The sequence below is a fragment of the Poecilia reticulata genome, chromosome 14, assembly GCF_904066995.2.
Source record: "Poecilia reticulata chromosome 14, P_reticulata-male-v2, whole genome shotgun sequence".
NCBI lineage: Eukaryota > Metazoa > Chordata > Actinopteri > Cyprinodontiformes > Poeciliidae > Poecilia > Poecilia reticulata.
Window position 1 is genome coordinate 14396738 of NC_088843.1, and position 20815 is coordinate 14417552.

General features: G+C 39.7%; 1 protein-coding gene across 3 annotated transcripts in view; it reads left to right on the top strand.

Annotated features, from left to right (window-relative positions):
• The window catches only part of nlgn2b (neuroligin 2b), an 84601-nt gene that overhangs the window by 43072 nt on the left and 20714 nt on the right, over positions 1-20815 (top strand). For 2 of the 3 annotated variants that reach the window (XM_081615285.1, XM_081615284.1), the window contains exons 3-4: positions 411-464; positions 9422-9571. In XM_081615285.1, the coding sequence (XP_081471411.1) occupies positions 411-464; positions 9422-9571 (204 nt within the window). Of the gene's footprint in view, positions 1-410; positions 465-2123; positions 2619-9421; positions 9572-20815 lie in introns of those variants that run through there. The other variant, XM_081615286.1, reaches the window with a different exon arrangement.

Below are 20815 nucleotides of genomic sequence, written 5' to 3' on the forward strand. Positions count from 1 at the left end.
TCAAAACTAGTGATTTAGGTTCAGAGAAATAGTTTTTCAGAAATAGTTTTTTATCACAGATTTGATAAGTTTATATTACCCAGCTGTAGTGAATGTGCAGTCTTCTTAAACATACTTACAATATGCACAACATAAAGGAGCATCCAATAAACTAAACATAAAATAAAAGAACAGAAAGCTGTTTTAGGGGAAATGATCATGTTTTTTTCCTGTTATTTGTGCCGCCCCTGAGGCAGTGCCACCCTGGGCACAGTGTCGTACTGCCTATGTTAAGAAGCAACATTGGGTCTTGTTTTATAGGAAAATTCATTAACGTTTGTACACAGCAACTGAGGTGAATTTAGATCACGCTGCTTTCCCTGCTTGTCTTTTTGAAATTTTGTCTTTTGTCTCCTTTTTCTAAATTTCAGGTCCGCTCACAAAAAAAAATGATGAATCCACGATGAACAGACCAAGGGATGAAGGTATTTTATTTGCATGTTTCCTTTTCCTTACGCTCTATTATTTTATTTTATTTTTTTCAACAGGGCCATGGGAAATGTGGCATTTGCATCCGTTTCATTAATCATCAGTCTATGTGCACATCACATTGTCCACCCTTAACTGCTTTGATTAGGACGCAAATCGGCCATTCTCCGTGACAAGCACGCATTCGGATAAATAAAAGCAACCCACAAAACAGTTGTTTATCATTCCCTGCTCGTCACAACTGCTGCTTTTTGGGCACTTGCACAGGAAGCTAATTTACTCTACTTTCTCGGTTGCTATGTGGCTGATCAGCCACACGCTGATGTTCTTGCTGCCCTCTGTGATGCATCTCTCAAAAAATCAATATTCGCTCCTTATTCACCTGCGCTTTTACTCTGCCACCAAAGTTTTCATGAAATGTTCCGCTCGATTATTGTCCTCCATGTTGTCTTCGCCCAAACCGACGTTTAGGTGGGATAGTAAATCCATTTTTTGCTGCTTTATGCTTTCAAGTCTAATGTTGTCTGCTTTTCATTGATGCAGCAAAAATCTCTCCATGTGTCACTGTTTCTGTGCGACTGCATGGAAACAAAAGGCCCCTACCTTTGTTGTTGTTTTCATTCCTCAGCAATAAAGTGCCTTGTTTTTTTTTTTTTCTTAATCTTTTCCACTTTTTCCTTGTCACAGTCATAAACTCAGGGATTTTGTTGGCAAAAACTAGCATGAATCAGTGGAAGCGGGAGCAAAGTTTGCACCTAGATTTCAAAGTTTCTTAAAAAAAATGCAAATCTTAAAATTCTGTGCATTCATATTCAAGGCACAAATTCAATCAGCGCTGTACTAAGCCACCTTTCGGTGCAAAAACAGCTGGAAATCTTTTGGTGGTATGTCTGCATCAGGTTCGCATCACTGCACACTCAAATGTTCTCCATTACTTTTTGCTAAGTCGTTCAAGCCTGATCAGACTGAATGGAGAGAGTTCACAAACAGTAATTTTATGGTCTTGCAACAGATTCAGGATGTGACTTTGACTCGGCCATTTTAGCCATGTGAAAATGCTTTCAATTAAGTTGCGCCGCTTCAGCCACTGTCCAGCTTCAAGGTGGACCTCTACCCCAATCTTACAGCTTTTTCAACATTTAATCCGTTTTCATTCCGAAGACATATGTGCTGTCCAATGGGGGACACATCAACCAACCAATCGCGCGTCAGTGATGAATTGTGATGTCATTGTTTTTTATCCAATGACTGAGAATCCACGTTGGTCTGCTAAAGCACCTTTGCATATATGCTAGCTAGGTTATTCGTATGCTAAGTAGAGTCGTTAAAACCGCCACCCCCCGCTTATGGGACTCCGCAATCGACAGTTTTTGACTCCCGTTAGCTGTCCTGCTAACTGTCGGTAGCTGTCGCTCACGAGCCGCGTTCGCGTCAGTGTACAGGGTCAAAAACGCCACTTTTCGAGCAGTGTTTCTATTTGGGCGTCGAACTGTCTTTTTCCAGGAATCGCTAACTGCCGTGCTTTGAAAAGAGACAAAAAGGAGCCAGCGCGAGCTAATCCAATTTTGCGATTCCTTAACGGTAGAAAAAAAAAAGAGAGTGAGAGGGAGGGATTCACGAAGAACTGTAGAGAGAGGGAATGGGATGATGAGAAAGTGGGGATGAGGGGGGTTGGAAGAGAAAAAGGGAAAATCTGAACACTGGGGAGGGCAACAAAGAAGGGAGAGAGGTGAAAAAGCACTCATAATGAAGACAAGTGCATGATGAAATGACATTTATAGAGCTTTGAAAGTGAGAGGGATGTGGAGAAACAGAGAGTGAGAGGGTGGATGGAGAAGGACACCGGTGGAGCTTGACATTTATGCCCGCAGCTGACGGATCTTGACGGGATCACGAGGTGCCGGGCCGCAGTTGAGCTCTTACTTAATTGCCCGAGCTTCGGATGGCCCAAACATTGTTTTAAAGGCATCTTATTTGAAAGCCGTTTGTAGGAAACCGCACTGCTTATGTGTGGGTTTGGCTGCCGAGAGAAAAGTGCTAATTCAGCCTTCAGTCTTTTACACCCGGATCAATGGAAATTACCATAAGGAAATGAATGAGAGAGGAGCCGCGGAATGGAAAAGAAGAAAGTGGGCACTTTGCGTAGGAAGGTAAGACATTACTATTAAGGATGGGAGTTAAGGAGGGTACCGTCAGGCTAGGTGGCATGGACAGGAGGGAATAATCTGTCAGTGTTTTTTAAGCAGCCTGGAAAGACACTGAGCTCGTTGTTGGCTGTAAAGGTCTCAGACTGGGCCCGCTTCTTCCCTCCAGTTACCTCGCATTTTCTGCTTTCAGTCATTTAACCACTTCCACGTCTGAAGCGCAAATAAAGAGTAAAACTAATCAAGCCTTAAGCAAAGCATGTACGTAGTATCTTCTGTTTAGCATTATCGCCAGATGTGAATGGTTTTGGGCTCGTCTGGGTGGCCTTGAATTAAAACCCCTTTACGTAAATTCATAGGATTAAAAAAAAAAAAACTTTTGGTGAGAGTTAAAACTTCTTATTCTCAGCACCATTCAGCACCTCGATTGCTACCACCAAAGGAATAGTTCAAATATTTCTGTTGAGACTCCCTTGCAGATTTTTAGTTGTTTTTTTTTTATGTAAGAGCACCCCTAGGACTCTTGCTGCTCTTTCAAAAAAAAAGTCATACATTTAATTGTGGTTTGTAGACCTTTCTCCTTCTGCCATTGTTTCTGACTGTATCCTGTCACATTATTTAGTGTAGTTAATAACGTGTTTTGCTGTGTAAATGGGAAGAAATCAAGCGCATTGATAGGTATTTTCCTAGAACCTACATAAAAGAACCACAGACAACGTATATGAATTTTATGACAAACTTTGCAAAGGAGAAGACTCTATCAATTGCTCCTCCGAGCTGTTCATAGAGCGTTCTGAAAATCTTTGGGTAGAGCTTGTCTTTTATTTTCAAACTTCAAAGAGGGAGGATAGGCAAGATAAGACAACAGGGAAACAGCTGAGGTCGTAAAACATTTTACCTAAACACAGCAAAGGTCGTAAAACAATTTAACATCTGTCCCATGATCTGAGCCCGGTTCAAATCTCGGTCAAACTGTTTCACATGAAGATAACAGGCAGCTGTGACTTCTAGGTCAGTTCACACATACAGTTTAAAGAGGAGAACACTTTAAACTGACTAACATTTAGACTGAAAGTAACAACAAAATGATAATACCAAAAATCCCTATCACGCATTGTGTGAAACATCAAGCTAGACATTGCACTGCAAAAACACACAAGTATGTTTGGTCTAGTGCAAATATCTACAGTGGATAAGACAAAATTATCTAAATTATCTAAAATTGTCTATGTCTTTCATCAAGACAGGAGCTTGTTTTAAGTAAATAATTCCTTAATATTGATGAAAATTGTGTTGCTATACTGGTTGATTATTTTACTTAGAGGAAAATGTCTTTTTAAGTTTACTAAGGTATTTGCACTGTAATCTAGACGAGTGTGTGTAGTACATGCAAGCACACAAACAATTACTAATAGACTTGGCCGAGAGTTTTTTTGTGTGCCTTTTAAACTATTATAGCACAGTCACAAAACCACCTGAAAAACTGAATAACTGCCAAATACTGAAAGTTTAAGCAGCCTATTACAAAGGCATTCACTCAATGCACATTTTGTTTGATCATTTCTGGGCGGTTGACGTTAACGCGCGCAATTAATCTGAAAAAGTTTAAAGCATTAATATTACATGATGCAGATTAATCACATTACCTATTTTGATCTTAAAGCCTCTCTCCCGTGAAGCGTTGCCTGGTTCACAGCAGTTAAAGGATTGACACACGGGGAGCGACGAAAGCGAAAGTTTTCCGCCACTCAGGATTAACCCAACAAATGGGACGTTAATAACTATCTTACACTATGTGTTCTGTAATGTTTATTACAGTTTGTGCAACAAAAAAATATACACTTTTAGAAAGCCTTTATCTTTTCAAAACACATTTTTGTCATGTACATGAGAGTAGCATCGAAATGCAGACAAGAACTTGGAGTAAGCATAGTAAAGTTTTGTTAATGATAAAAGAAACTTTACTACTCTGACATGAGGAGACCAGAAAACGGTGCATGGGCAGAGAACCTAGTATGAGCACAGAAAACCAGCAAGCTTATGTAATGAAGGAAGACTGAAGAATTACATTGGATCCAGGTGTGCTGCATTAGGGGAATGTGGAACAGCTGTGCTGGAAAACAAACATGGAAACTGAGGGAAAGTGAATAGTTAAGAGAATAGAAAATACAAACCGTTAAAAACGGAGACTAATACTAACATAAGAGAACAAACCAAGAAATGGAAGAAGACAAGAAATAAGGAAAAACAAAACGAAAAAATGAACCTTATAGTGTAAGATTTTTCTGAAAATAAACTGAGTGCAGTAAGACCATTAAAACATAAATGGACAACAAGGACATGATCGAAAGCCAAAACCCAGACTTATTAAGATTTTTCCTAATTTAGAAAATTAAAAAAAAGTGTTGAAAAAAACATTAAGAAAAACGTCCATTTTCCAACAGCTTCTAAATGAGTCCCGGTACCGCTCAATAAAAGCGTGCTGTTGCTCTTTAACTTGCCAACTGGCCTTAAGGGGAAAATGAGGAATATTTTAACTGCAAAATGGATTTAAAAAAGTGAAAATACAACTAAAAATGTGGAAATAAGTTTGTTTCCAGGGTTTAAAGAGTTGAATAGTGTCCCTTTTTATCATTTTGTGGCAGTAGCTACATTTATTTGACAGTTTTTGTGCAGGAAGGACGGCATAAGGAGGAAGCAAATGCGTGCAGGACTGGGCGAGGAGATTTAGCACTTTCAGTATCGGGTGAAACCTCCTTAAATACCATTTCAGTATGAAAATTTCAAGTTCAGAAATTCCTCCCTGGGTTTCTTTCATAAGATGTGAGTTAATCAGACATTTCTAACCTGATCTTGTCCTTTGCTTGAGGCGTCTCAGGGCTAATGCAGTTAATGCACAACCAGCTCAGTAATTTAAGCTGACTGTGATCATTTTGATCATCTTTTAAATCAAATGAGACGAATCATGTCCACCTTTACCTTTTCAACTGTTTCACTACTACTACTGCACATTTCCCCTGCTTGATAACCCGCTGTTTTGCCTCTACACTGGAGCACTTTCACAAAGCTGTAATATTTACAACAATGGAAGCATTTCCTCCTCCTGTCAGTGGAAATCTCAGGTCCAGCAGCCCTCTTCACCTGACCCCGCAAAGTTTTTTTTTTTTTTTTTTTTCTAAAAGTTGCATTTTCTTTAGGTGAAGCAGTGTTTTTTATTATTATTATTATTATTATTATTATTATTATTATTATTATTATTATTATTATTATTATTATTTTATAGATTTTGCCGCATGCTTTGACTTACTGCATTGCTGAAAAAATTTGACTTCCTCGTCAGATTTTAGCCAAAACTACCTGGTGTTTTGGAACTCCTCATAGTTTCACTAGCCGGGCACCAAAAAGCCCGACCAACACGTTCCTCTGTGGGCTCGGCTCGGCTCGGCTCGGCTCGGCCTTCTCTTTGGTGACACACAGCGACTTCTCTGTGCCAAACACAACTTTTTGACTCAAGTTTGGTTTTTGTCGCACAAGCACGCATTCTACCAGCAGCTTTTAGAACATGCTAATCAGGGCTGGATGCTTGAGTCAAATTAAGAAATGGAAAGTGATTTAGGGTATTTCAACCAAGCAGGGGGGGGAGGGACAGCAGCTGTTGGGGGGGAAGGGTGTCCTAACTTAGCAGCTGTTAAGGGTGCATGGTGTCCTTACTTCTTCATTAGTTAATACACTGTAGAATTGTTTTGTTTAGTGAGTAAAACAAGATGAGGGCCCCTTCTTGAAAAATGCTGATCCCCCACCCCCCAGAGAACCAGGCATACAGAGTCATCTTCTTCAATGAATACATTAAATTAAAACCCAATACATAAATACTAAACAAATGGATAAATAAATGACATCATATACTGCATGACAGCTACCACTTCTTAGCTAACAAAGAACCTGAGTGAAGGAGGAAAACTGTACAGATGAGCTGCAACAAAGTTTCTGTTTCCTGTGAGAGAACAGCGGACATATGGCCTTGGAAGATTGCATACCTTTGCAGAGACAAAAAAATAAATCATGCTCACTTGTTGGAACACAAACCGAATGGAGAAAGACAGCAACATTCAGTGGAGTTACTTATAAAGATATAAAAATAAAAAAAAATCATTATTGCAATTTTACAGTTTTGTCAAATCGCATCTCTATTAAAAAAAGAGGGATAATTCATTGAGCTTTCCGGTTCAACAACGAATCGCCAGACACGGCTTTTACAGGCCGCTTTGCGCTGACAAAAGCCTGACAGTTCAGCGGGCTTAAGGAGGCTGATCATTTGCTCTTTAAAGATGTAGAGACACAGGCCACTGCTTTTGGTTCCCTTCCTCTCTGGGTTTGATTTACATTCTGAGCGTCTCTCTGAGTGAGGCTGATGACGGCCAGCTAATACGTCACTCCTCCATACTGTCTTAGTAACGTCAAGATAATTGAACTTGTTTACATATCCTCTGGGAAATCAGCCGACGCTCAGAATACACCAAAGAGAAGAAGAACAAGAGCGGCGCGCGCTGGGGTGTGTGACTTGAAATGTTTTTTTTTTTGTTTTTTTTGTTCTGTATTTTATTTCCAGCCGTCTCGTGTCACACATACATGTTCTAACAAAAGACACACAATAAATTAGGGGGAAAAAAAAAACTATACACGTGCGTGTATCTGTGCATCAACTCCCCCCCTACATTTCCCTCAACACACACACACGCACGGGCGCGCGCGCCCATCCGCCGCTGCGAGTGACGCGCCGCCGGTGCATGTGTAACCTGAGATTCAGGTGGTGATGCAGGCGGGTGTGCAAATACGTGAGTGGAATTTGTTACCACGGCAACAGTCGGTGCGATGGAATGGCTGGTGCAGTTCTATTAGCGAGAAGCAGTTTCCATAGCGACTCAACATCGCAGCTGCCTATGCAAGAGTGTGTGTGCGTGCGTGTGTGTGTGTGTGGCTTTGTATGAATACGGTGTGAATCCTGTGTGAATTTCGGCGTTCATTAGCGTACCTTGCCATGTGTGTCTTGATTTGTGCCTCTTTTTTTTTTTTTCATCCATGATATCTTCAGGGTTTTTATTTTCCCATGTTTGTGAATCTCCAATTCCATTTCTTTACCCATCACTTCTCTCATGCTGCCCTATTTTCATCTTTTCCTCTGTGTTTCTATCTTGCGACCCCCTCCCTCCCCTTCTCCTCGCTCCCCCTCTCTTCTTCCAATCCAGCTCTCTCTCTCTCTTTCTTTCTCTCCTGTTATCTTCCCGTCTCCCTCCCTTCTTTGAGCGCTGAAGCTCATCAGGGTAAACAGATGCTGTGGCTGTTATTTATGTTTCCACTTGGTCTGCCTTTCATACAAATTATCCACAGGGCCTGCACAGTGCAGACGCTCAGCCTAACTGGGGTGCTCTGGCAGCTCTCTCAGACTCGTCCACGCTCAGACGCTCCGAACATACCACAGACGCTCCGATGGGGTAGGGGGTGCGGGGTCAGGAATGGAGGAGTAGTGGCAGGTGGGTGGGGGTAGGTGAAGGGGGCGCACACAGGCTGACTGAGTAAACCATAGCAACATACTGATGGCCGCAAAGACACCAATAACAGATAAGGCATCGGAACTGCCTGCACCATTTGCTCCACACGGGGAGGGGAATAAGAGTGCGGGAAGATACCATCGCTGCAGAGGACGGGATAAACAGGCAATCACAGAAGGGGGCATAGTAGAATGGGACATACACTAAATAGTTTCATCCAGCCAATTAGAAATGTGTTTACAACCCACTCACAGGTCAGACATTTGTAGTAAATTCAACCTTGTCCTGTAGCCGATTCCCCTTCCCCCCCCCTCCCCCTTTAAGACATAAAACATATCGGAAAAGTATTGAAAATAATGAATAATTTACACCAGGAGAGGAAGAGATGTCACGCCACTGTCTGAAAAAGCAGACTGTGCTGTTATTTTAAAAGCAAAGCTAGATGGATCGCAGACTTTGCTTTCTGCACCGGGTTTAGCGTCTTTTATCAGCGATTAGCATTGGCAGGCAGCACAAAAAACCAGAAAAGACCAAAAAAGGATGAAGTGCAGCAATGTTGCTCTGCTTCTTTCAGCCCTTGTGTTTTCTGCACAGGGTCTGGTAAGGACTCCAGCAAAAATGATGAAAAAGCCGCCCAATTAGCGGACCAGAAACACGTTTGTGAATAGAGTTGGTTTCTCACTGTTTCAGGTGTTGCTGAAGTCTTCACCTCTAGTTACTTTCCTTTCGCCTTGGGAAGTGAGGGGAGGTAGAGCCAGAACATTTTGGATATCGGTTTGAGAATCTAAATAAATCACAGTTTTGTCTCAACACAGCCTTGAATCTTTTGGGGGGAAAAAGAAAAAAAAAACAACACATTATTATATGTCTGTTTTTCATCTGATTTCATTTTAAACACCTTAGTGATACAGAAAATGGCTAAACTTTACTCTTCTTTGTTCTGTAACAGAAACATTAAAGAGTGTTGTTGTAAACATTAACACATGGCATCCAATCAATAAGAAAGGCTGATAATCCAGATAATAATCGTCTGAATCTTGTCACCAATCAGTTTTTCCATATTTTTTTCTTCTTTCTTTTTCTCTCATGAAAATTTGTTACCACTCCTCTAGAGTTGGCATATATATATGTGTGTGTGTGTGTGTGTAGGGGGTAATTGCATACTTATATGTTTGCATGTGAAAATTGTTGAATTTGAATAATGTTTCACAAGTAACGCATATCTTTTTTTATTTTGTTTTAAAAATCCGTATTTTGCAGATATTCGAGATCGCCGAAAGAAGCCGGTCATGCTCTTTATCCACGGAGGCTCCTACATGGAGGGCTCAGGGAACATGTTTGACGGGAGCGTCCTTGCTGCCTACGGAAACGTCATCGTTGTAACCATGAACTACCGCCTTGGCGTGCTCGGTGAGTTTGAGGCATCACATTATACCATATTTGCCATGTCTCTGCCAGGAAGTGACAGAAGCGGTGATTTTTTTTGTGGTTGAAAATGGCTCCAACAGTTTCTCTTTGAACTATTATCGTAGGGTTTATGAACATATGTTTGTAGCCTTTGGTTTCACATTTTAGAATATTGAAGCCGTCTTAAGTTAATACATTTTTTTTTAAATTATGCCAAAGAGAAACTAAGTATCATATCAGACAAGTATCTTCAGAGTTGCTGATGATAATACAGTGAGCAGGAATGGGTCTCCAGCAGCAGTCGGTCTTGCAGTGAAACTGAAGAGGCCTCTGACTGAAGACTATTTCTGTAATAAATGTAGTCTTATGACAGTCATATCATGCTTAAATCTCAATTTCCAGGCAGCAGATACAATGTTCCACAGTAACATGACCCGGATGACAGCATCGGTGATTGGCAAGTGATGCTAACCCACCTCATTTACTTTTGCTGCTCCTCTTTAAATTTCTGTTTTAGTCTTCCATTATGTTATTTACTTGATAAACAGTCTCTGTGCAATAACCTCCAGACGTTTTACGGTATAAACAGAAGTAGGAAGGGCTTCAGAACAGGGGGCTTCTTTATCGTCATCGGTGCCCATGTAAAATTTACCAACATATTATTGTGCATGTACAACTTGAGGCACCATCGCTCCACATCATCATCATCATCATCTCCACAAAGATCACTACTTAAGATATGACCCAAGTATTTCACTTTGCTAAATAGACGGAAGATTTAGTTTCTGATGTTCCTCAGTCGCAGCGATCACACAAACACTCTTTTGGGATCAAACGACCTCTGATACTGCAAACCAGCACTGTGAATAAGACAAACTCATTTCTAATTTCTACCGTACCATGCAGCATTTATTTAATTATTTCACTGAAACTATCCAGGATTTTACAAACAGCGCTGCCGACGACGAGACATTCCTGCTGCAAGCCCACCTGAATTACGAAGCAGGATTAATGGCTCATCGAGGTAACGTCTGATTTAATGTGGGATTTTAAGTTGCACAAAGTTGGTTGACTCCTTACGTGGGTCTGTCGCCGTGGTAATTACCTGTGATGTCGAGGAGCGTCTCGTTATGCGCGTTCATCAGCTTCTTTTATGCGTGTTCAGATTTCTTCCTGCCTTTTTAGGGGGATTGATCCACTTATTCCCACCTGTTTTTGTTTTGTTGTTTTTTTTTTTTAACGTGAGCTTGCGCATATCCTGAGTCAGTAACCTTGGGTTGATTTGGAGATTTGGAAACCAGAATATTTCAGTTTGAATTCATGTGTGCGCTGAGTATTGAGTAGATTTGTTGATTGGGCACCTTGGAGCTACAGAGTGGCTCCAAAAATACGTAACGTCTTATTATCTGCTCAGAATGAATCCATTCAAATTTAAGCACTTTTCACTTTCATCACTAGGTTGGACCTAAATACAGAACAACAGTGGGGGGAAAAACTGTTTATGATTGTGTGATAGCTTGTGTTGGTATATAACACAAAACCCAATAAAATAGATTAAAGTTTTCTGTTCTCATCTGATGAAATGATAAAAAGGTGAATGGTCTTGCAAGGGAGTATTTCTTTCTAAAGAGAAAACCCAATAGTGACATCCCGAACAACCCAACACTTTAGTTCATTCGACAACGGATAACCATTTCCTTTAATCGTTTCTAAACATTTTAGAATCGTTCTTTCCACTGGATATTTTTGTTTTTTTGATTTTGGCCTGTGAGTGTGCGGCCGAGCGTGTGCACAGTCCCTCCGTGCGGCTGGATATCAGGAAAGTCAAGTATTTACATTCGCCATCGTCTTCCGGAGGTGTTTGCACAAAGACTATTTGTGGTGGTCTTTGTTGTTGCCAGGTTGTGTAATCAGATCGTGTTTATTGCATCAGGCCTGTTTCAACATATCACAAAAATGATAAACAGAGAAACCGGAGTAGTTTAGGACGGAGTCCAAGAGATGCAGTGAGTATTAACAGAGGGCAACATAATCCACAGTGTTATTGACGTTGCCGAAGGAGAGGCACGGGGACAAGGACAAACTGGGAGCTTTTGGAAAGGAGCTGCATATCAATGTGCTGATCTTTTTCAGTGGGTATGTGATTTTAAAAGAACATTTCAGGATTGTCAATTGTTTCAAATTAAACTTACACCAAAACCTTCTTGCCTTCAGAGCAGCCTTAATTCACTGTGACAATGCTGAGCTGCTGCAGATTTGTGTGTCAGAGGATGGGTAGACTACAGAAGGACGTGGTCAGCAGAAATGTTCGGCTAAGATCAAGTTCAAGTTTATTTTTAATAAAGGGACAATATGTATTAATGAGCATTTACATGGAAATGTATGAGATTATAGCCAGGTGGCTCATTCCTGTCTCATTGGCAGGTTGATGTTGCAGCAAACTAATACATTTAGAGATAAAAACAACACCAAATAACACTAGGGAATAAACAAACTTAACATCTGCATATCTTTATATACTCATTGTTGACATTTTTGGCTTTCCAAGAGCCAGTTTTTAGGATGTATTTTCTTCTTGTTTTTTAAATGAGAGAAGAAGTGAAAGTTTCCTCATGTTTGTGTTCAAGTGTGAGAAATGTGTCAGGAAAAAGCCGATTCACTCAAAGCAGTTTTCCTTCTTGGAAGTGAACGGTCACAGCAAGAACCTGCCCTCGTTCCCTCGCTGGTATTCTTTTGAGTAAACTGTTGTAATAGCAATGGAGCATAACAATGAAAGAGTAAACATTTGAGACACATTTTTAAGACATCACCTCTTCTGAATTCTGACGTCACCGCTTTTTTTTTTTTTTTTTTTTTTTAGAGGAAACTTGAGAGCTCAGAGCTGCTTTGCCACGTTCAAAGTGAGCATCGCCTTTCTTCCTCGTTCTCAATCATAGTTTGAATTTAGCAAGTCATCTCCAGGCGCCTAAATGCATCGAGTTGCTGTTGTGTGATTGGCTTTGGTTGATATTTCTTTCAACCAGCAATTGCCCAGGTGCACCTGTTGAAGCACCTGGTAAGTGGAACCCTCTTTAGGCCATCTCTTCGTTTGCTCCAGTCGCAAAGACCTTGACCTTGTGTCCAGGGTTGTAAATGTGACTGACTTGCTCCGACACCTGGGCTGCGATTCCTTCCTGAGCTCTTTAAGGTGCACTCAGGCATTTCAAAGTTAGCAAGTTCCTGGGAAAACCATCAAAATTGAGACGAGGCACAGAAATACAGAGGTGGATATAGATCCGGCCGAGTTATTATGAGGGATGATGCAGTGTCCTCGATTCTGTAAAGATTGTTAAAAATTTCGATATGTGGGCGACTGCGAGCTCTTCCCCTCTCACTCACACTCTCAGATATGCTTTAAATGGGTTACTGTACTAAGGCGATTATCCTAGTGAGTGTGTGTTGCATAGGCACGCATGTTGGCCTGTGTACATGTCAATTGCTAAATGTGCAACGCAGCAGCCGCGGCACGTATGCGTGCGTGCGCCGTAATTAGTTGCGTGCAGCGCGTAAAACACACACATGAATAATGCACCATCCATCTGAATTTTTAATATCCCTCCTCTCTGACACTGTGCATTTGAGTCAAAGTGAGAAACAGAGGTACACAGAATCTTAATGGTTTTATGTCCTAATCTTTAGTATTATCCTGTACTTACACTCGCAGGAGCTTACACATGCCAGCCTCGCTTTATGCGACGCCTGCGCCTTTAAGGGAGCGATGGAGAGTCAGGGGTAAAAGGGAAGAAGGGAGAGCAGGGAATAGAGACGGATGAGCGGGGGAGAATCGTAGAGAGACAGTGAGGGAAGAGGAAACAGAAGGGGGGAGACGGGGGCAGGCTAAAAATAAACCTACAGAAATGCTTTTTAAATCTGCAGCCAAGCAAAGTATTCATTGGAATAAATGCTCCATGCGGTGGGACCGAAGCGCCCTGCTATTCTGCTTTAGTGCTTTGTGCTGTCACCCGCGACCCCCTCACACATATGTGTTTAACAAATGATCACCTCTAAAGGATTTTCTCATCAATTTATGATACACCGAGCGGTAAAGTGATAAAAATGGGTGAAAATGCGACGCAAATGTCTGCTGCACGCAGCCGAGGCCCCGGAGCTTTCGGAGACTGTTTGTGGTTTAAGAAGCGCTTCTCGCCTCACCTTCTCCTACCTTCCTCCCGCTCCAGGCTCACGGAGAACCCTGATTTGTGCAGCACAGCCATCTGCTCAGACTAATTAACTAATTAATGAACTCTGGGGAAAGGCCCACCACCATCGTTTGGCTCCGGGAACATTTTTAACCTCGGGAAGAGAGATGAAACGCGTCTTCTGGAAACATTTCGCTTTACTTTTTTTTCTTTTTTTCAAAATTTTGCTTGTTACTTGAAAGTAGACAAGTTTTTTATTTGAAGCTAATTTTCATAATGGTAAACAACTAAAACTTGCGTTGGCTCGCGTAATAATTAAAGCCATGGTTATATGGTTATTGTTCTGACAACTGAATACTTTTCAGAAATTTTACTTTACGTATGAAACCCCTAAACCTAACAAATCAACTGAAAAAAAAAACTTTTTAAAAGTTCTGAACGTGTTTATCTATAAAACAGGTGCTATTAATTAGTCTGGGTTACAGAGCTCTGAAACTTGATGATTTCCAAAAGTCTGAGACAATTTGTAAAGAAAAAAAATCCCTTTTATTAAATCAGCTTAACCTTTTAAAAACAATTGTAGTACTATACCTAAAACTGTTTGGTTGTGACCCTGAGTACTCAAATTTTTCTTTTATAAAGAATGAGTATCAAAACTTTGTGCAGAATTCCAACTTAAAGTTGATCAATGCAAGTTATTTAACCAACAAAATCCATATTTCTTTGTACACAGGAATAAATAAAATACATAAAAATGCACTGCAAAATGAAGAAAGGAGTTAAAACAGAGACAGTGATGCTGTACATGTCTTACTTCTTGGGAAAATTGTCAGTGTTCATTTTCAAGGAGACTGGTAATTCATTTGTTTGATTTTTATATTTTCCAAATTCATTTTTTTCTGAAATCTTTTTTTATCCTCTTATTTTTCAGTATTGCATGTCATTAAAATAAACACATTCAATAATCAAAAAATCTAAGTGAACGTCTCATGTCAATTTAGTAATTTAATGTTTTAATTTAGAAAAGAACAACATTGCGTTTTTCATATGAAAATAAAAAACGGCACCAAAAAAAAAAAAAATCAATTTCACACTGTTTGCTCCATCTAACTCACCAACCAGTTACCAGGATTCTTTGCTTTGTGTTGCATCATTCTTATGTTACGGTCACATACTGCACAAAGTTCTGAGTTTGGACCCCCCCACACCCCCCTGTTCCAGCCTGTTTGCCTAATGAGTTTAGAAATATAAGCCAGGGAATAAAGTTTTATTTAAACAATTATAAAAGTTGTATTTTTCATTTTAATAGAAACCATTTTTAATATTTTCTTTTTAATCCAGTTAAATAATAAACTGTTTATTAAGTACATGAAGACTAACTAGTCTGAGAACGTTTGGATCTTTCACTGATCAATACAAGTGTTTGTAAAAACAGTTGCCATTTGTTTTTCTGCTTTTACTTACAGACAGACAGACAGACATTACATCGAACAATGTCTTTGCAAAGTTAAAGACTGATGCAATGATACAGACCTTTATTTGATTGACCTGGCTTTATGTCCATTGTCTTTAATGATATCTTTATTGTATCCGTGGGCACTTTTAGCCGTCAGTCTATAAAGCTTAATGGTTGCCCACTCCGGCTTCAATAAATTTGACTAAAATCCCTCACGCTTCCTGCGTCCTGTTTCTGATGAGCCACAGCCTGTGAAACACTGATGCGATAATGACTGTAACGGCAGTTTTGTGGCATTAAGACATTAACATAACAATTATAAACATAAGAAATCATAAGTATCTATTTGTCCATCCATCCATTTTCTTGCACCCTTGTCCCTTAATGGGGTCGGGAGGGTTGCTGGTGCCCATTTCCAGCTAACGTTTCGGTTGAGAGGCGGGGTCACCCTGGACAGGTCGCCAGTCTGTCGCAGGGCAACACAGAGACACAGGACACACAACCATGCACACACACACTCACACCTAGGGGCAATTTAGACAGACCAATTAACCTGACAGTCATGTTTTTGGACTGTGGGAGGAAACCGGAGGACCCGGAGAAAACCCACGCATGCACAGGGAGAACATGCAAACTCCATGCAGAAAGACTGAGGCCGGGAATCGAACCCAGAACCTTCTTGCTGCAAGGCAACAGCTCTACCAACTGCGCCACTGTGCAGCCCTTGTTTGTTTTCATTTAAACTGGACATATCTGGCTGTCAAACCCTTCGGAGGTGGTTGAAGCACTCGCCCTTGGATTGCTTTGCGCCAACAAAAGGGACGCTCCGTACTCATGTGGGTTTCTAAGAATACATACAGGTCAATAAGAGGTTCTGATGTTGACCGTGTAATAAACTAATACACCCAACAATCGAGCCTTTTGACTTATCCCCTTGTAGCTTCAGCGTCCTTGAACTTAAACTACAAAAAGAAATAAAAATGGCAGTTTCGCGAAACTGGTCAACAAGAGGTCCATGAGGTTGTTTATGCAGTTTTGCAGGAATAATGTGGTGTAATAGTTCAAAATATTTAATAGAAAGTGGCTGGAATAATATAATATTTTGATTATTAAAATTGGAACAAATGCATGTTATTGCTCTCTATCCAGTGAAGCCCAAACGTTGTGTCTTGCATTGAGTTTACAAGTTTTTCTGAGTTCAACAAAAAAAAAATCTGGGAAAAAAATAGTCTATTCTCAGCAACGAGATCAGGATAGGTCACTCTTTATTTAAAACAGTTTTTGTTTAAAATAATTTATTCACTTAGGTTGAATAAATGAATCAAAAGCAGATCTAGATGCACCAAAATCTGTTTGTGAGTGAAAATCAGTGAATAGATGTGATCCATAAGCCAAAGGAGAGTTATTGAGTACAATTTTGTCATAAGGTTTTTAAATTATTTTTTTAACTCAATAAAGTAAAGTGGTTTTTACCTGATTTTCAGCCTAACATTGACAATCATAACAGTAGCTTGCTGCAGTGGGAGTTTCAATAAAGCTGAAAAGTTGATTGCATCAGTGAACCAGAGACTTGAATGTTAGCCTATTCCGCCCATAAAATATCATTTAGCTGGTGTGACGCCTAAATTCCCAGGAACAGCTTGAGATCTGCTTCCTGTCTTAGAAATGAAGCTAACTACTAGCTAGCTGACAGGATCTCGGTAGTTTATTTTATTCGGTTCTATAACAAGCCTACATTTGCTACAGGAACATAACTATAGGAGAAAATAAATAAATATATGAAGTGGATAAAGTGTGAAACAATGTGTAAATCCACCGACTTTGCATGGAATAATTTAACAACACGTCTCCACGCACCCAAATATCACAAGAAAGAAAGTGGGTGTTAAGAGTTAAAAAAAAGAAAAAAAAAACATCATTGTGGGTTGAAGGGTGAAATGTGCCACCAGGAGAAGGAATTTAATGGTATTCAATGAGCCAGTGAAGGCAAACGGTTTAATAGTGCATCAGCATGGCAGGAAGTTATATCTTTCTCCTTACCCACAGACGTCAGCCACAGTTAAGCATATTATTATATTATGATTCAAAGCTTTGAAAATGTGCAGCACATGTCCCTTAGGGGAGAAAAAGAGCTGTGAAGAGAGAAATATGTGGGTTAAATTAGAGAGAGAGAGAAGAAGAAGAGAGAGAGAGAAAATCAAACCTACTGGGATTCATAACAAAGGCAGGTCTTTACATGAAGACATGGGGCACATGAGAATGATGTTGAGATTAAGAATGCTAGAATCATTTATTGTGGTTAGCATTTGCAGAAAAAAATATGGTTCTCATGAATATGTTCACTATTTAAAGCAAGAATGAAGCGTAACATTAGAAGTGTGTGGCAGGCGTCAACCATAAGTACATCTTTACCTTCAAATTTAACTAAATCATGTTTTATTAAAGCTGATTACAAACATGGAATTTTCATTTTTCTAGAATGCTGCCAATTTGTATTAAATTAGACTAGAGCTTTTGAAAGAACGGATAAAGTCTTGTGAAAACATTTGAAATTTTGACAAAAAAAAGAAGAAGAAAAAAACATCTGAATTTTATTGTACCAGACAGACCGAGGCCTGGCTACAGAAAGAAATGTTGAATTAAGAAATGACTTAAATAGAACCTGTCTGAAACCAAGAAATAGGTAAAAAAAATATATATATATCAAAAATCAGTAGTTCAATTTAAGGGAGTATGAGGTCAAAAGTCATTGACCTCATGACTTTTGAGGGTTTCTGTGCCATTTACACAGCTATTCACCACAAACATGGTGGAACTAGTCAGTAGAGAAAAAAAATCTACCAAAGTTATTCCAAGATTCCTCATCCAGGAAGTAACAAAAGAATCCAAAAGAACAATTAAAGGGAGGTAAGTTCAAGGTTCATTATGAAAAAATTTTAAAAAAGAAATTCAACAAGAATAGAATGTAGTGTATCTGAGAGTTTCAAAGTCAAACAAAACAAAGGTACAATTTGGTTAAAAAAAATAAAAATCTCAATCATCCCCAAGACTTTTGGAAAAACAGTCTGTGATTTTATGTGACAAAAGTCTAAGTTTAACAACTGCCTTTTGTAGAAAAAAAATAAAAAATAATAAAAAATATGTATGGGCCGAAAAAATGTTCTCACCGCACTTAGTCGTGTTCCCAATTTTGTACACGTATGGCGTAGAGATATGTGGTAAAAGTAATCTCATTTCTCTGCATGAAAGGTCAACGATTGTGACGCATAATTGAAATAAATCTGTCAGCTGGTCTTCTGACTGAACCTTAAGCTTCATCGAGACTTACAGCGGTAGATTTCCCCTAAAACACTCCAATAATGCTACATGTAGATATCATGAATACTCCCTCAGTTTTTTTCTCTTTTGTGTGTGTTCTATCTAGAGCCATATATGTTACTACATTTTTGACATTTTTACAAAATCTTCACCCGAGTTTGTGTTTCACCTTCATGTGCACATTTTAATCTCACTTTCTCCCTGCGTTAAAAAACCCCGAAGAATTTTGAAGCCTCTGATCACACCTGTGATGTCACGAGGAAATTATATAACGTGTCCTTCATCATGTTCCTTTCACCTCTGTCAGTCAGTATCTGATAATAGCTTAAGGCAATATTCCCTTTAATACCTGTTTTATGTCCGTGGATTTTTTTTTTTTTTTTTTTTAATCCTTCATTTCCCTGGACTCCACACCAGCCCCTCCCCTCCGCTGCCCTCACACTGTCCTGTGCACACAGTTTTCAGTGACCAAAAGGCAGGTGCTCCGTTCAGATTACTCTGCAGATGTCTCCGAAAGCGGCTGAATGACAGTTCCGCATCTCCGAGGCTCACGATTAAGACTCCAGAGTCACGGCGGCGCCACGAAAGAGAATAAATCTGTCACACACAGAGAGAGAGAGAGAGGGGGGGGAGGGGGGGCGATAAATGTATGAATATGAAGAGGAATAAATGAAAGAATAAATAGTGCCGCCAAAGAGAATAAATATGTCAAAAACCATCAAAATAAATGCGGGAAATCAAAAAAAGATTATTCGTTTTCGAAAGAAGATGGAAGTCTGTGGGAAATGTGGCAGTGAAAAAAGATCTTGGGATCATCGCAACTAAAAAAAATGTGCAGGATGGTAGGAATCATAAAAGAATAAGCATGTTTATTTTAGATAAATACATATTGACGACAGAAGAAAAAACAAAATAAACATTATTGCACAGTGCTTGTCACTGTAATTCTTTTACTTAATTTTCTCATTTCATTTCTCATTTTGTCTTTTTTTTTTTATTCCTCAACAGATTTAATCCGCTCTACTGAGGATTTAGTGAATAAATCTGGTTATTATGGACCATTCAATGTGCCGTATCAAATATTGTAAGGAGTCATGTAAAGTAGGGCTGCAGTCCGTGTTACACAGCTCTGCAGTTTTTTTATATTAGCATTTAGCATGATAGGTTAGCTTTGCTAACTGTGATTAGCATTCTCTGTTGCTTTTCCCAGTGAAATAAGAAGATCCATGCCTTAACAAACATCTGCCAAAAACATTTCCAAATCAAAAAGTAGCATGAAAAAGAATTGACCTGCTAACATTGCTCTCCTGTTTAGGTTAAGTGCCTGAGAAAAAAAAAAAAAGAAAACTGATCAGTTTTTCTGTTTCTTTTTTCTCTACTTTTGGAAATATTAGTTTAATTATGCAAGTATTAATTAATCTGGAGAGATGAGATAACGACGAGCAACAGGTAGAAATTATGTCATTTCTCAACACTATCCACAAGTTTATTTCTATCCTAAGGTGAGTGCCAGTAAAACAGGAAATCATCTATGACCAGAATCAACAAATTTTCCAGTTTAAATTGTCTTGTATTTTTGCTTAGTTTACCAAACTCAAAATAAACGTCTTCTAAATATTATGTGTGTGATTATAAAGTTTATGTCTTACACTACCAGCACTTGGAATAGTTTTTCTTTCTTTTTTTTTTTTACAAGTGCCCTAATAATGTCATAAAACTCTATTGAGTCAGAATTATCACATCATTTTGATAAACATCTCAGGTTTAAAATCCCCTCCTTTCGTCTGTGCTCCCTCCGAGATTCATCACTTTTTCCTCAACCTGTGTCTTTACTTAAAGGCTGATGACTCTTCTCACGGTTCCTTTGCTCTTACCTAAAGCAAGAGTTGAATATGCATGAGCTCAGCCTCACAAACTGCTGCTCTCAGCGCTAAAGTCAGGAGGAAGACCAGCTCAGCAGAAGGGGGTGGGGTGGGTTCAGAAAGAAAACTTATTGTAAGAGAAAGAGGGAAGAAAACGATGTTGGCGAGGGAGGTTCCATAAACCAAACACTTAAAATGAAGCAAGCTGTGTTAGCTACAGCTAACAAGCTAGCTTCCAGACTGGGTAGCTAGCTCTGACATTACCCTCTGAGTTCATGCAGCTGCTGTGTACTTGAACGAGGAAGCGCTCGGATATGTGTATGCAAGTGCTTTTGTGAGTGTCTGTCCATATAATTTTGCCAGAAGCCCTGGACAGTTGCCAGGCAACTGTGGCATGCTGCTCAGCACTCGACTGGGCAGCAGACGCTCGCAC